This window comes from Seriola aureovittata, chromosome 9 (assembly GCF_021018895.1).
Source record: "Seriola aureovittata isolate HTS-2021-v1 ecotype China chromosome 9, ASM2101889v1, whole genome shotgun sequence".
Lineage (NCBI taxonomy): Eukaryota > Metazoa > Chordata > Actinopteri > Carangiformes > Carangidae > Seriola > Seriola aureovittata.
Genome location: NC_079372.1, coordinates 27,772,687 through 27,789,522, shown reverse-complemented (window position 1 = coordinate 27,789,522; position 16,836 = coordinate 27,772,687). Strand labels below are relative to the sequence as shown.

The 16,836-nt window shown below is 40.1% G+C and overlaps 1 protein-coding gene across 6 annotated transcripts in view; it reads left to right on the top strand.

The window, feature by feature from the left end:
- plekhg5b (pleckstrin homology domain containing, family G (with RhoGef domain) member 5b) overlaps positions 1 to 16,836 on the top strand; it is a 75,509-nt gene that overhangs the window by 43,912 nt on the left and 14,761 nt on the right. For 5 of the 6 annotated variants that reach the window (XM_056385184.1, XM_056385183.1, XM_056385187.1 and 2 more), the window contains 6 exons: positions 3,103 to 3,244; positions 4,760 to 4,859; positions 5,086 to 5,146; positions 5,574 to 5,665; positions 5,767 to 5,903; positions 8,514 to 8,680. In XM_056385184.1, the coding sequence (XP_056241159.1) occupies positions 3,103 to 3,244; positions 4,760 to 4,859; positions 5,086 to 5,146; positions 5,574 to 5,665; positions 5,767 to 5,903; positions 8,514 to 8,680 (699 nt within the window). Of the gene's footprint in view, positions 1 to 1,601; positions 2,119 to 3,102; positions 3,245 to 4,759; positions 4,860 to 5,085; positions 5,147 to 5,573; positions 5,666 to 5,766; positions 5,904 to 8,513; positions 8,681 to 16,836 lie in introns of those variants that run through there. The other variant, XM_056385186.1, reaches the window with a different exon arrangement.

The following is a 16,836-nucleotide window of genomic DNA, read 5'->3' as shown; positions in this document are numbered from 1 at the left end:
TAGAGAACATACCACCTGTGTGCGATGGGACATTCAACTCTGCTACGTGAAAATGTCTGCGCAGAAGTTGACGTTGACTTCAGAGAAGCATAAGTAGGTGGTGTTGTAACAGATTTCTGTGACTGCCATGAAGCGGTCCCTGTGGGTTGAGGTCAGTGAGTCAGTCAGAGGTGAAACACTCATGTGTACCTGCAACCTGTCGAACGTCATCAACTGCAACGATTGGGAAATATCTTACACTGAATTTTCACACTGTCCTCCTTTACAATAGTCACCACTCAGTGAGCACAAGACTGAACAGGATCTCAATTAATAAGGAAAAAGACTGAGTAAGAACTGCCTGTCAGTCTCTTCAGCTATCGTAGCAACGTGGCTCGGGCTTAGGAATGGGGATGTCAGTCATTCAGTTGTTTACTTGATCTGTCCATCCGTCCATCCTTCTACCACTTTGGCCCAGAATGAAATATCCCGACATCTGGATGTGCTGCCATGAAATTTGGACATTCATGTCCCACTCAGGATGAATTGTAGTAACTTTGGTGATCCCTTAACTTTCCTGTGTGTGTTTTGTGATCAAATATCTGCAAAACAGGTATTCCCACCTGCCTCAGCTGCTCTTCCTGTTCAGTGCTAATTAGAAAATGTTAGCATGCTAACACAAGATAAACAGCAAGCATTCTGCCTGCTAACCTTCAGCATGTTAGCATTGTCATTGCATGGCTTAGTTTTGCTAACAGAGTGATTATATAAGTTCCTTTAACCTGCAATAACATTTTTTTGGCCACTTGAGAGAAGAGAGAGAGAAGCTGCAAACCATAACATTGTCAAGTATTTAACGTTTAAAGTTGACACAGTGGGCTTGTTAGCTGAATGTTGCCAACATTAGCATCAATTTGAAGTCGTGTTTGTGTTCACCTGAGATAATGTAAGTCTGATATTGACTCTCCTTTTAGCTAGCTCTTTAGCTGCTAAATTCTCCATTGTGTCTGTGTGCTGTTTGGTTATGAGTAGATTGTGTGTGTTATGAGCAGAAAGATGCTAAATTGCTCTGTAGAGCTGAAGGGAACTACAGAGTGTTAATTCTCTGTGTTCATGTGATCCATTGTTATTATAAAAGTATTGATTCATAGCAGCTTTAAATGATCATTCTGGTTTATTTAGAGCTTGAATCTTATTGTTGCAGATTTAGCCAATATTCCCTATCAGTATTAATATAACACCAGACTGGTCTGACTGCTCATATTTCTTCTATTGTGTCACATTTTATTGCAGTGGTGTTACCATGTTCCCAGATCCCAGCAATTACTTTACTAAGTACAATGTTATCATAACCGATAGAAATGATATCCAAAACTATGAAAATAAGGCCCAAGTTGTAATAAACTGGAATTATCCTTTAACCCCACTGTGCTTATTGGAGGAAAGCATGTCATATTCACTACAGTAAACAAGGCCATCCTCTTATTTTGTTTAGCCTCAGAGCTCACTGACTGACTCCTCTTGTCTCCGTCTCTTTCTATTTAAAACCTCTCTCTGGTTGGGGCTCTGCCTGGGTATAGTGACCCTGGGTTTGTGAGAGGAAGGGAGGAGTCGGCGCTGGTGGTGGCAGAGGACAGAGAAGAAAGGGAGAGAGAGGAAAAAGAAGAGAAGACCCTGGCTGGCGGAGCTCAGAGCGGGCTGTTTAATCTCTGCAGGACTGTCAGATGGTTTTGACAGAGCACAGGCACCAATTAGGGTGCAAGATTAGGGGGGCTTTGTACTTCTGAAAAGCTTCTGGATGGACTTTTTTTTTTTCTTCCTTCCTGCCTTGGGTTTATATCTTTACTGGGACTCCTCACCCTCCTTTAACCTTATCCCTCCCTCCCTTCTACCCCCTTCTGTCCTCCACCAGCCCTGCGACCTCCTTAAAATCTGCGATTATACCTGGCTAGACATTGAGAGGAGTGGATTAATAAAGCAGGCAGCTCGTCAGTGTGGCTTGACAGGGGCACACTGCAGAGCGAGTTTAGCAGGCCAACAAGGTGGCGAGTTGGATGTTTATTGGGGTCGTGGGTGTCTGCTGGCATGGATATGGAGTCGATTTCCAGAGACTCCTGCTCCAATCTGCAGAAAATGACGGTAGAGTACCAGGGGTGGGGAGAAAAGGGGTAATTTGTGTTAAATTCTGAGTCACTTGACTGAACTTTAACTGTGTTATGTGTAGGTAGAGCCATGTGGTAATGAATATTTGTGTATTACAACAATATAATGAATTAAAGAGGGCCTATGTAACGGCGTTGTGTCTGCAGGGCTGCTCAGTCTTCTTGCATATCTATAGTTGTTGTGTTTACATGGAAGCTTGACTCCCTAGCTTGCACTCAAACCCTGGTTGTTCACATACACACATATTTACACACACATGCACAGACACACAGCTCCTCCTAAGTACATGGAAACAATTACAGGAAGAACATTAGCAGGACCTCCATTGTATCTCCCCATACATCCCCACTTCCTGAGCTGGGTGTGTGTGATTTGGGGGGGGGTGAGGTAGATGTGGAGGATCCCCCTGGTGCTGCCCAGTCCATTGCTGAGGTGAGGGAAAGAGCGGGGGGGGGGGGGGGTCGGATCTGTCTGGCCAGAGAGATCCTTAATCCTGTATCCTTCTGCTGCCTGTCGCCTTGGCTCCAGTAGCTTTTGGAGCTCTGAGGCCTGGAAGTCTTCCAGTTGCTGACCTGTGGTCAGTTTCATTGTCACTTCTTGGGAGGCGATTTTGGATTATGTAACGGTAAGCTGTTTCCAGATCAGCACACAAGGTGAAAAACTGACTCTAAGTCAATTAGTTTTCATCCCACAGAGGGGGACAGATGGTGGGAAGGTGGGAGTCACCAAACCTCAGGAATGCCCATGGCAGCCTCTGTGGTCATTTAATTGTGGCAGAAACAATAGTGAGGCAGGGAGCTGTTTATTCTAAATGTGTGTGACTGTTTTACCCTTTTCACTTTGGCCCTGTCTTTAAAAATGCTTTCGTATTTAATGTAGGGACCTTGTGTACTTGAGAGTTATGTTGATCTGACTTTCTCTTGTCCTCTCTCCCCCTTTGTGTTTTGTTTCTGTGTCTAGGTTTGCCACCACCCAGACTGCCAAGACCTGAATAGCAAAAGCCCCCTTCACCTGTGTGAGTCATGTGACTCACGCTACCATTCAGAGAACACAGACAACATGCACTTTGACCGGCACCCCCGATTTGACTTACAACCTCAAGGTAGACTTTCATGATTTCTGTATTTGGTATTCCTCCTCTGACAGTGATGTCATACCCATTGCCTCATTACAGGATTTCACTGTGTAAATATCAAGGACATTGAGTTTCTATTGTGTCTAAATAAGGCAAACACTTTCATCTCACATGTTTGACTTGGAAATTCAAGGTTTGACTTTTGTGATTTGTGTGATCATTCAGTTTATGTATGAAAACACTGTCATTGTGACTGTTATTAAAGGGTTGGTTTATCTCACTTACCTTTAGTGCTAATTTAGCCATATAATCTGATTTCATTGCTATTTTGTCATACTTAATTTATTTAGTTTGACAATATGTTCATGTTAGCTGATTGCTTGTTTGGATGAGTGAGTTTTTTGTTTGATTTTTGTTTGTTTTTTTGCTCTGACCAATGAGGAGCAAGTGGCATTGAAGCTGTGGTAGCTTGCAACAACCTGTACAGCTGTGACAATCTCATCCACACTTACCCTCATTTTTGTGACTATTTTTCTGTTATCGTCACAGCTGTAGCTGCAGGAAGATGACATTATATTTTTTAATCCTGCCTGCAAAGCTTGGATTGGTTGACTGTTTTCTCCGACTGGCAGAAACAGCCGTCAAATGTGCACAGTACCAGATCTATTCGAGTCACTGCACTCAATCGTGCAAGTCTGGAGCCAGGCTAGTGCTAACCAGCGATGCAGTGTTCTATACTCTTTGCCCAGGCTTTGAGATATCCATCACTGAGATTTTTGCCTTCACTCCAGCACATTGGAGGTAAATTGAGTTTAGTTTGTCAAACTGACAGCACAAAAACAATTCAACAGCAACGTGTTTCTCCACAAACAGTGTGTTTTTGTGGACCTCGCTGTGAACATTTTTTTATTGGAAATACTTTCTACCGACGAAATGGTCTGTTTGAAAACTTTCCAGTGCAGGGATTTTAAAAGTCAGACACATGCTACAATATAAACTCTGTTTATCTTAATCTACAGTGTTATCTACATTTCTGCTTATTAGCACGCCATTAAAAGTATGCCGAATTATCTTTTAGCAGTTCCTGCTTGCAATGTATCCATGGATGAACAGGCAACAATCACTGGATTTCACTGATACTGAAGAAAACCTAAAAATGTCAAGTTTTAGAGTGATAAGGAATGTCTTTTCTATGATTTCTAAATAGATTTATAAACCTTTATTCATGATAGACATCGGAGATAATGATAATCATAAACCTCTGATCCAGACTAACAAAGACGCTGTTTCTAGAAAGAGATGATACTGTTGAATATTTTGAATGTAATGTGAACACCACGAACAAAATCCCAACCCCTCTGTTCCAGAAATCTCAAATATACCAAAACCTGGACAAGCTAAAGCCAGGCTATCTTTCTGAATGGCCGGCTATGGCTGGAGAAAATTTGAGTGAACCGAACCCTTTTTTAAAGCTTGATATTAAAGGTTGCCCTGGATGTGATGTAACAGAAGGAATGACTGTTGTGTTTTCTTAACCTTTAGCCTCCATCCTGGCTCGGAACGTGTCCACGCGCTCCTGTCCCCCCCGCACCAGCCCCCCCTCCGACCTGGAGGAAGAGGATGAGGGGAGCAATGACCGTGGGTCAGTAAACATCCATTATATCATTGCTAGTGTTCATGTATTCCTGCTGCCTGTCAGAGGAGATCTTGTCCTCTCACACTGGAGGATAATTTACAGCCATGAAATGTGCGTCTGCAGATTTTAATTACTTCTCTTTAAGCCTCGATGGTCACGTTAAACAGTTTCTCATATGCTGTGTTCTTTTGAAGAGCTGGTGTATGATAATGTGTGTGCAACTGTTTTGCAGGGAGCGTAAAACAGGGGGTCTGAAGTTGGTGAAAAAGAAGCCACGGAGACGACACACTGATGTAAGTAATCACACAGACATGTGGGCTGCAGTGTGCAACATGAAAAAAGTCCCCCACATGAAACCACACTCTCATTTCTGTTCCTTGAAAGACTTTACAAGATTTCTGGCAGGGGGGGAATCGGTGTATTTGTCACCTGTTGTGTGACTCAAGAGTTATTTGCAGAAGCATTGTTTTTCACAAATGGTGTATGAGACTAGCAGAGGGTTATGTGTGGTTATGAAAGCAGCCACCATTATTCTCTGCAACGATGATATAATACAATGGTATCTCCCAGGCTGCTCTTTGTCTGAGGCAGCCAGTGCAGTGAGAAGGAGCCCCCCTGTGGATCCGCTGAGAGCACACATACAGCACGAGCCCAGGGGCCCGGCCCGCAGAGCTGCAGCCCCACCTGTGTAAACTAACAGTGTGTCTGTTCCCCCTGCAGGACCCCAGTAAGGAGTGCTTCAGCCTCAAGTTTGATCTCAACGTGGACATAAACACAGAAATTGTACCTGCAATGAAAAAGAAGACGCTGAGGTGAGAGGAGGGGGAGAGTGGCCACATAAACTCTATCGCAAGAGATTGATGAGAACCAAAAGTTAACAGCTTCTTTTATTTTCTTTGTGATGTGTTACCAGAGAGGTTCTAGGCCCAGTGTTTGAGAGGAATGGCATTGAGCTGTCCCGGGTCGACTTGTTCCTGGATCAGTCCAACACACCTCTGTCCCTCAACTTTGAGGCTTACCGTTTTGGAGGACACTACCTCAAAGTCAAAGGTAAAAATAAAGAAAAACCCTCATCAACACGGCACAGACTCAACCGCACTTTGCAGTAATGCTTTATCCTCTGACTGAGTCATTGGGATTCATCTATCAAGGATTTGCAACTCTTTCTAGGTGTTAAACAGGAAATGTTTTTGTCTTTATTTACTGCAGGTAAAATAAAAGAAAACCTTGCGTTTGGGCTCATGCAATATTTATTTCAATGTGTTTGGAGGAACAAAATATGGAAGGATCTAGAATGGAAATTCATATAAACAGCCTGTGATTTATCACTGCAGACTGAGCACTGCGGCAGAAGAAATAGTGTCTGAAGTCTAACGTCAGGGAAAAGCTGGTATAAAATTTGTAGTACAGTTTGATTGGACACACACTGAGGCAGAAAATCCAGCCAGATAGAAACCGTTAAAGGTCAGATATAATAAACACTTGGAACAAGATTCATTACAAAATACTTCACTCAAGACAAAAAAGCAGCAATGTGACACTTATCATAATTTTTCTCCTGCATGAATATAAATTTCTCCTGACCTTTTAATGACTTATAGCAGGTCAACTCCAGTGAAATGTGATTGAAGTAGTCAGTACTTATTAAGTAGGCCTGTATGGAAGACCAGAAATTACATAATTATAAATAAATAAATAAATGAATGAATGTAGAAATACATACATTTAATAAGTGTAAAAATACAGAAATAGCCCTTTTCATTGGCAAAATATTTTTATTTCATTTTTCTTCTTCATAGGCCTGTTATATATTATTTTTATTTTCATTGTTTATTGCAATAATTTCAATTTCATTTCAATGTTGTTCTCCCACATGGATTTTTATTTGCTCTTTCAAACATTTTTTTTTTGGTTGAGCTGAGGATATTTAACCGTTTCCTTCCTATCGCAGAATAAATACACAATTACACTTTATTTTACAGGCCGTTGCTTCCCAGACATGTGCAACATGTGTTAAAACAGCCCAGCATCAGGTTTTGTTTAGCTGCATTTTATGCAAATCAGATGAACTGCGACTATACTAAGTAGACCCTGATGGATATTTGCAGCAATCTTATTAAATGTCCCCCACTGTCTTTCTCTGTTAAATCCCTTGTGTTTTATTCTGCCAAAAGAAAAAAGTCAGGCATGACATTTCAAATTGGTAAAGAGGAAACAACTAAATGTAAAAAAAATTTGAAGTCATAAATCCAAAATTGACAGATAATAGAAGTTATGTGCCAAACAGGTTTTTGTCTTGTAAATAACTAACAACACTACTTGTAGCAGATTGGTCATGTTGGCATTTCTTCCTTATATGTATTTCTGTTTTAATGATCTTTCATTTGTTGGACATTGGTGAAAGGGCCATGGGCAAATAATAGAACAATAGCCCAATAAAATCAGCCACAGATTGTTGATGGAAAGTGAGTTGCCTTTCAGTCTTGTACTTAGCAGTCATGGTGTATTTTAGACATCGCAGCCTTTAACAATGACTGAGCAGGACAGATGAAGGACACACCCTTGTTTGAAAAGCAGCAGACTGTATCCATAAACGTGATCAGAACTACGTGAAAATGTGTTACTGATTTGTTCAATCTTGTGACAAAAGTGTTGAATCAAAGAAACACATTAATAGTGGGAAAACATGATAACACTACTAGCTTTTTTTTTTTTTTCTTATTGGAAAGTGGGAAGGGTGCCTCTTCTCTGCGGTTACACTTGTTTGTGCATCAAAGGCCCATTTAAGCATGTCTTAAAAGAGATCCAATGCCATGACTAATTGGTATTCTTTTGAAATTGTCGCACCTCTCGACCACAGTCTGGAGTTACATACAGTCTGAGCCACAGAGGTCGAGGGCAAACAATTCACAGCTGTTCAGTCATGTGACGTCTGAGAATCTATTTTGTTCTGCTCTGTTTTGTTCTATAAGCTAAACACTTTCTATCAAATCTCTGTTACTTCCCCCAAGCTTTAACATATATTTATTCAGCTATCATCATTTTTTTTATATTTACAATGGATCAAAAGGCTAGTTGTATGTGAAAGGGTTTGCTCATGGTGATGAACTCATCTTTGTTTTTTTTGGGGGGGTTTATGTCCAACATTTTTAATATTTTTTAGTGAAATGGCTCTAAAAAATTACTTGAAAAACATTGATTCTGGCCAGCCACACAACTTCAAATTAATAATAAAATTGCTCCATATATGTTTGATGTGTAAATAGACAACTGTTTGCTAACAGACAACCATCAACTTCAACTTCAAAAGGTGATAACATGTCATAGTTTACAGCTTGTTTTTGCTGCCCCCAAGTGGCCAATAAAATCAGCCAATGCAGGTATGACTTAAAAATACATTGTTGGTATTATCCTTCCTACCATCTTTGCAAAAGCCTGTTGAAGTATTTGAGTTCATGAAAAAAACAGAAAGTCTAAAACTTAGGGTGTGGTGCTGAATTCAACATGACTCAAAACTGAAAAAAAGGAAACTTTTCGGGACATTTTAACCACAGTGGCTTCCTCTGTAAAAATAAATAAATACTGCTCCTGTGCAAGTTTTCAGTTTCAAAGGATTCCCAACTCAACCTCTCTTTTTTTTTTTGTATTTTTCCATTTTAGCAAGGCCAGGTGATGAGCTGAAGGTGGAGCAGGGCGTGAAGGACTTGAGGTCACTCAGCTTGCCCAACATGAAGCCCTCTGGAGGTCAGAGCCCCTACATCCTCACCCCGGGCAGCGAGAGGGTGGAGCATGGGTCTCTGGGACGCAAAGAGAGCGTAGATCTGCTGGTGAGTTAACATCTGGCTGAACAGGATAGCAGTGTGGTCATTTTTCATGTGACACTTATACAAAACTGTCTCTCAGACTCATCAAACCAAAATACACCACCCCTATAAACCACACAGTGCACACCCTGTGAGTCTTACTGTTTTGCCACACCCGTCACTATTTTTCCATAACTTCATCTCCTCTTCCTCCAGTCCCATGATGCCTTGGGCTAGTGTAGTATCTCATGGTAATCCCATCATGACCTCATATCTGCCATTACCTTTATCTGTCCAGCTCAAACCTGGGAATGTATTCCTGGATTTCCGCCCCAGCCTACCACCGGCTGCGTTGTGTGTTTTTTGCGCGCGCACTCATGTATGTACATGCCAGGCTGCTCGGTGCTCCTGACTGAGCCTTTCGATCTCATATGACGATGAGTTCACTCGGGAACACTCTGTGTTCACTCCAGCGCTTCCTGCAGCTACAGGAAGTGGCTGTTTTGTTACTGGTGAGAGGTGCTGAGAGGCTGACGGAGGCCTGCAGGATCCCGATCAGCTCGGCAGCCAAACATGGAGCTGGGGCAGACAGTCATGAGGTTCATGCAGTGGCAAATAAAAACTGTAAAACTTGTGTTTGAGCTAGAAGACACATGCTTTAGCACCAGGGCTGCAACTAAGGATTATATTTATTGTCAGTTATTGTTTTTTAATTATTAATGGATTCATTTAGTCTGTTGAGTTTGTGTGTTTCAGCAGCATCTGTTGCTTGTGATCATCTTGTGTCTACATTTTAGCAAATAACTGACCAGTTTCATAATATAAAGTGTGAAGAACTGACAAAGCTGGAAGAAAATGAGACTTTCTTCAACGGCAGTCCAATAAACATGAACCTCTAATTACATAGTAGTGCTGAATTAGAACAGCTCTCTGCCCACACAGCACCGGGATCAGCTGCCCATTTTACTGTTATGATAGTCATGGAGACTCATGCTCAGTGTGTTGGTACTTTATTTTATTATAACAGCATTCAAATTTTCGCTTAGCCCTGCCCCCCTTAGTAACTGTCGCTACATGTGTTCAATTTTCATTCTCTTGTAACACATATTCAGCATCCAAGCTAGTCAATGGCTTGTTTTGTGCAACCAACAGCATAAAACCCAAAGATAATTCCATTTACACAGATGTGAAACTAAGAAAAGAAAATCCTCTCATTTGAGAAACTGGAACCAGCAAATGTTTTGTATATTTGCTTCATAAATTATATAATCAATTGTTTAAGATATGAGACTTGTTGTCAAAATGCCTTTTTACAGTACAGGTTTGTGGGCTCACTGGCTTTCTCTTGCACTACAATGGTAACACAATTCAGCACTTGAATATTTTATAAAGGATGTTATTTAAAAATGACAAACTAAAAAAAAAAAAAACTTCCTCTACATAATGGTGTTGTCAATGAAGAAGAGATGAACAAAGCGGTTGCAAGCCAACATCCCCTCCATTATGAGCGTTGATTTTTGTGCATCACAATAATATTTACATCAACAGTCACTGGTGTGTATCGAAGCCAGATGTTTCACGGTTGCTCAAACCTGAATCACCATGATGGAATTGCACAAGTGGATGCATGTACAGATTGGGAAAACAGAGGCAATCAAACCGCTTAACCTAAAGCATTAGTGCAAATTTTTTTGTGTCTAATGGATGAACTGCGAGCACTGTAGTTTTCGTTGTGTCACTGTGGACCTTCTAGTGTTTATTCTCATTTTCAGCCCTTTTACAAGTTTCAAATTGGCTGTTAAACACCCTCCAGGCAAGTCTAGACCAACTTAGGTGAGTTTGATTATGTAATACGCACACACATTGTAAACAGACTATTCTCATTGTCATCGTTGCTTTGGGCAAAGAAACAGGTAGAGGCTCGGTGAAAGCGTTTTACTGCCATCTGTGGCGGTAAGTCACTAAGGTTAGTCATCAAGCGGAGACATAAACACTGTAGGTTGCTGAGGAAAACAGAGTCATGGTCCTGCAGTATCTGACCTCCTGTTGCTGTTTGGCATTGCTGTATTTTATTTTGTTCGTGGCATCATTTGACTGTGAATGTGGAAAGATGATGTCAGTGATAGGAACTCCCGTGCAGTCCTCAGGGGGGCAATAATGTGTCGCCTCTGATCCTCTGAGGAAAGCTGGTGAGATCTGACAGGACAACAGAGAAGCATCTACACTGTTACAATATGCAGTGTAGCTGTATGACATGAGAAAATCCATTACTCATCAGTGGAAGAAGCATTCAGATCCTTGAATAAAACGTGTAACAGCACAGTGTAAAAATACACACCCACAAGTAAAACATCCTGCAATGTCCTCATCTGGTCCTGCTCCAGGTTTCTGCCTCTTAAAAAGAAGTTTTCCCTTTTCACTGTCGCCAAGTGCAAGTGCTTGATCGCAGTGGGAATAGGTCTCTGTAAAGAGTATGGTCTAGACCTGCTCTATTTGAAAAGTGTCTTGACATAATTTCTTTTGTGATTTGGTGCTATATAAATAAAAAACTAACTTGACTTGACTTCAGAATATTACTGGAGTAAAAGTACAGAAGCATTAGTTCAAATCAAGTCTATTTTATTTATGTAGCCCAAAATCACAAATTTGCCTCAGTGTGTTTTATAATGTGATCAAGATACGAAACCCTCTGTGCTCAGACCCTCCAATTATCACCAAACATAAAAATATAAAACCCTTATATAATAAATATAAATATAATAGATATACCTAGAAAGTACAAGTAGTCATTAGACAGAAAATGCCCTCCTGGATCAGGGCAGTGTTACATCATAAAACTGTATATAATAGTATTATTAGTGATGAAATAATGTGAAATGTGATTAATGTTGCATTTGGTTTTAATTCATTTATATTCTGTTTGGTTGTTTAATCTATAATACAGCATCATTTCTGATAAGCTTATGTTTTGTATGGGAAATCTACATCTGCAAAATAACAAGTAAGTTAGAGGAAGGAACTCTGATTGAGGAACTGCAGATTTAATACATCACAGTGTCTTTACAGGTTTTGTGGCGTGTTACTGCATATGTGAAAAAGAAGTTGTATAAAGCCGTTTGTGGCTCCAGAGGGCGCCGTGTGAAGTCTGAGAGAAAGTGATCTGGAGTTGGAAAGAGGGCTCTGCTTGTGGCCAGATGCTACGCCCGAATCTCTGAACTGAGGGCAGTGGAGTTGCATTGTGGGTAATGTAGGCACCAGTTTTTGAAGAAGAAGAATGTGTGGAATCAAGACAACGTCTGGTGCTGCTGCATTGATTTCGATCCTTTTTTTTTTACAGTTCATTATTATGACAGTATTAAAAGAGTGCAATGCTAAATCACTATCGCTCATTGACGTCTACTGATACTTTAATCTTTAACAGACTCCACAGCAAAAACCCTGCGCTCCGTTTTTGGGTGCTGGCCCATATTTTATGAAAGCTGTTTGGAGCACAAAGCTCTGCTTGGACATGTGGGCACTGAGTGCGCTCTTTGAGTTTCTATGGCAGCAGCTTTGGCACTCACCGTTAAATGCATGCGTGGCTTGTTTTTATGGAATCAAGTGCTTTGCTCCAAAAAAGTTTTGATATTTGCCCAGTGACCGGACTCATGGCCTGGCATCACAGTGGCTTGTGCCAAACTTCAGAGGAAAAGCAGCCAAGCTCTGCTCCTTTATGTATAAAGTTACTCTTTTGTTTGATTGGGGTATTTCAAGTTTATTGTTGCGTGCATGTTACAATTTATAGTCTCTGGCAGCGTTGTGATAGGCTGCAGTGAGCTTTGATGATCTGGATTGATTATTTTACGACAGGGGAGCCTCAGCCAAGATCTCTGATTGGTCGAGAACGCATTCCAGGCCTGACGATAGTTCCCATAAAGCACCGCTTCCCGTCTGTGCCTCGCACTTATTGCACCATCCACAAATAATATGCATCCTTTTACGCCGTTACAGTATCAGCAGTGTATCTCCTTTAATACACACTGACCTAAAAAGAACTTTTAACCTGCACGACTTGGCATGTGATTGAAAAAAACACATTTATGACTTTGAAGAAAAATTTAAAAACCTGTTCTTAGGCTCACTGCATCTGTCCAGGAATCATGCTAATTTCACATAACTTAACTAAACTAAAACAGAAACCTGAAAGTTAGTGTCACATGCACACTCAGACTTCCCTTTCCGTATACACTCGTAGCTGAGACTAATTTTACCTGCTCGGGAAGTTGGAGGTCATTAATACCACACAAAAATATTTACATACCTGTGGCTTAATCACAGTGACTTTTGGGGAAACACAGGGTTCAAGCACTTGCTTGTCTTTCCTTTTCCTGAGAACAGAAACTGAGAGCAGCGTTTACAATCTCTACTGTGATAAAGATTACTCATCCGTCTAGGACCTTGTGATTTTCAGTAAGCACTTTGAGTACAGTGATCCTCGCTCCCTGTCAGTCAGCCCTCTTTATATAACACACGTCCATCAGTTGCCATAGCACAGTGAATACAACAGTTGTGTGGCGCGCCAGAGCTGCCGTTGTGTCACGCTCCACCGACTGTATCTGAGTCAAGTTAAATACATAAAACCTGTGTAAAACAACAAACGTCTGTTAATTTACAGTAAGATTATTTGATCCAGAGATTGGAAATCATAGCGACTAGAGTCACATTACAGTTTGCATTGGATAGTTTTAGCTTTCCCACAGAGTTAATGTCAGCTAATGGATCCTCCACATGTGTAACAGTGCTCGGGATTTCCCATAATGCACTCTCTCAAAGACCTAATATTCTCAGAACAAGCGCTATACTTGTGCAAGTGAGTAAAACTTTCCTGTTCTTAAGAATGGTTCCTTCTGGTCAGATCCCTAAACTTCTCTGACCAGAGAGTTCATATCTACTCATCTTTAAATCAAGATTTTCTCCAGATTTACCATTTTTATCCTGGAAAATGTAATGTACTACTTTGTGTGTAGGCAACGTTCAACATCTGAGACATCTGGCCTGTCTTTTTAAAATAAAACACAGGTTTTAAGAGAAAAAATGTTATTAAAATTATTTTTACTGTCGTATCATTACGGAAACTCGGGTATCATATCCACACTAATGTTGAAACAGATCTCAGGATTCTTCTTTTCTTTGATTTAAATAAACATAAAGTGAATTTCTTTGGGTTTTGAATTGTTGGTCAGTCAAAACTTGTGATAGACATTTCATAGCCAAAATAATCAACCAATTAATCGAAAGAATTATTAGCAGATTAATCAATAAAAAAAAAAATTTTTATTTGCAACCCTAGATGTAATCTGATTTAAATCAATATTTCATTATATTATTCATATATTAAGCAAAATTCAGTTCTGTTTTGCCTCTTTTGTTAAATGACAAAAGGGATTTGAAAAAAAAAAAAGTATTCATCTCAAAGAACATTATTATTTTTCATTGTTCTGGTATTTCTACTGACACTCAGGTGTCGTTTCCATACTAATATTGAAATATCTAATGAATCAGTTGTGTGAATTTTTCACCGTTTTCTCACCGTTTACAGACCAAAGTCAAAACATAAAATGCAGATTGGTTGATAATGAGAACAAACATCAGTTTCAGTCCTTGTTAACATGTCTACATAGAGAGCAGAGACTTGTGGCATCGCCTCGGGATGGAAGAGTTTGTTATGTAGAAGATGAGAGAGGTAGATAGTATTGTCTCATAATAGACAAGGAATCAGTGCTGGGGAAATAGCTGACAAATGCCCCAGAAAAGCCTTCAGGGCTGAAAACACATGGTGACGCAGAGAGCCCACATTTCACCTGGTGAGACAGTGGAGGGAGTGGTATGTGTCTCGTTTTCTTACTGTCTGCATTACTGAACCTGAAATACAGTAACACATGTATTTCCTCCACCACAGACGGATTAAAATCCGTCTTGAGTGATATTGTATTCATGAGGCTTGAATGCAGCTCATACAATACACTCAGTCAGTATGCTTTGTCTAGGAGGGTGGCAGATGTTAGTAGAAACAATTGTCATTATCTATTTCCTCTATTTCAAACTGGGTCATGCATTTTTCCTTCCCGCATTACACAACTGGAGGATGGCAGCGTGTGGAGTTTCCCAGCTTGGGTATCACGTCCAGCAGCCATCCCTGCCTCTCTCACTATCTGACCTCTGTGATAGCTCACAATGGGCACAATTGTCGAATTAACACAGAGCCACTTTGAATGACAATGGCTGAATCAGTGGCGGTCACACGGGGCCTCGTTTGATCTGAAGAACTGAACTGAAACATGAAGTGTTCTACACAACAGTCGCTATAGTTTGTTAATAGAGTGAGAAGTATCAGTGATTGACTTGATAAGATCGTTGGCATAAATATTAGACTGTAAAGTTTGCTGTCAAGTGCGCATGCAATTTTAGTTTTACTTCTGACATCAATGCTCATTTATAAAATAAAGGAGAGAAAACCTTATTGGATTTAATGTTAAAATTTCATAATAATAAGATACAGTAATACACATCCATCATGCACATACATATACACACAATGGATATACTGTAAAACTAGAATTAGACCCGCAAATGTTACTGTATGTAACAATAAACAGCCGCTATTTTAATAATTGATTCATTGTTTTGGGCATTTTTCAAGCACGAATGGCTAAATATTCTCTGATTTTAATTGTGATTTGCTGCTTTTTAGTTTTTTATTATTGTAAACTGAATCTTTAGGGTGTTTTTTTTTCGACTGTTTGTCAGACAAATTGAGACATTTTAAGACGTTACTTTGGACTCTCAGAAACTGATTTATTTTTTTTCACAGATTATCTGATATTGAATCGATTATTTGACAGTTCACTTGATAATGGAAAATAATAGTATACTTATATATAGTATATATATATATTATAATCATTCAGTTTAAGGATCATGTTGACCTTTATTTCAAATGAAACTAACAATATTCAGACCGGCCTCTGTTTCTGTTTTGATCTAATATTAGAATCATGTAACTGCTCAATCCAGCTCATCCAGTCTGTGTGTGTGTGTGTGTGTGTGTGTGTGTGTGTGTGTGTGTGTGTGTGTGTGTGTGTGTGTGTGTGTGTTAAGAATTGAAATGAGTCATGTTTGGAGGAACTCTCTAATTAAACTAATTATATCAGGTGCTAGAAGACTATTATTTATTCCCCATATGGTGTGGGAGGAGCTACAAGCTGAGCAGACTCAAGAGGTGTGTGTGTGTTTGTGTGTGTGTACTGGAAAAACAAAGAACTTCCCATAATGCCTAAAGGTGGAGGTAACTGCAGGCTGAACACACCTTTATGATTGTTATGTGTGTGTGACCGTTGGCCTACAGTTACAGTATCTGCAGGCTGTCACACAGAGGGGAAGTAGCTGCGATGCTTCACTCTGCTCTGCACTTCAATCTGGACTGTGATTTCCTGGAAATGGATTCTTCCTGACTTTTGGAATTACATCTGTGCTTTACTTCTGATCACTCAAAGCCTTTTTTTTTTAATTTTTTAATTTATTTTTTTGGTTTGGGGGATTTTTTTTCTTTTTGTTTCTGCGGAAAATGGTTCGTTTTGGTCGTCTGTCATCCTGGCGCAGCTGGGACCTGCTGCATGTGGACTCAGAGATTCCTGAGTCGCCTCCTCTTGACACGAAACCAACACCAACTGACTGTCAGGTGAGAGGTTTGCTGACGCGACTGTGCGCATCGCCAAGACTGGAGATGTAGGGGATAAGTTGCTATTCCTTGCTGTTTCTCTTGGCAGTGGCAATAATATGTTTAGATCTACATTGCACATAATAATAGTTTTTTTTATATATTTTTTTAAAGCAAGAAATGACAAACATTTGTTGGTTCCAGTTCCCAAATGCAAGGATGTGATGTTTTTCTTTTTCATTCATGATAGTAACCTGAATATACACTAAGTTGCCCGTTTATTAGGTACACCACACAGTCTAATAACAACAGTCCTGAGATGAATTCTACCTTCCTTTGTTTAGTCTTTTTCAGTCTCGTAAAAAAAGGCAGGTGTTAATTCAACTTTATGGTCATTTTTGGAAGCTGCTGTTTGTGGTGCAGTTGAATTACACTGTTTTTAGTATTTTGTCCAAAAAATTGTAACAATATGGAGAAACTAAAT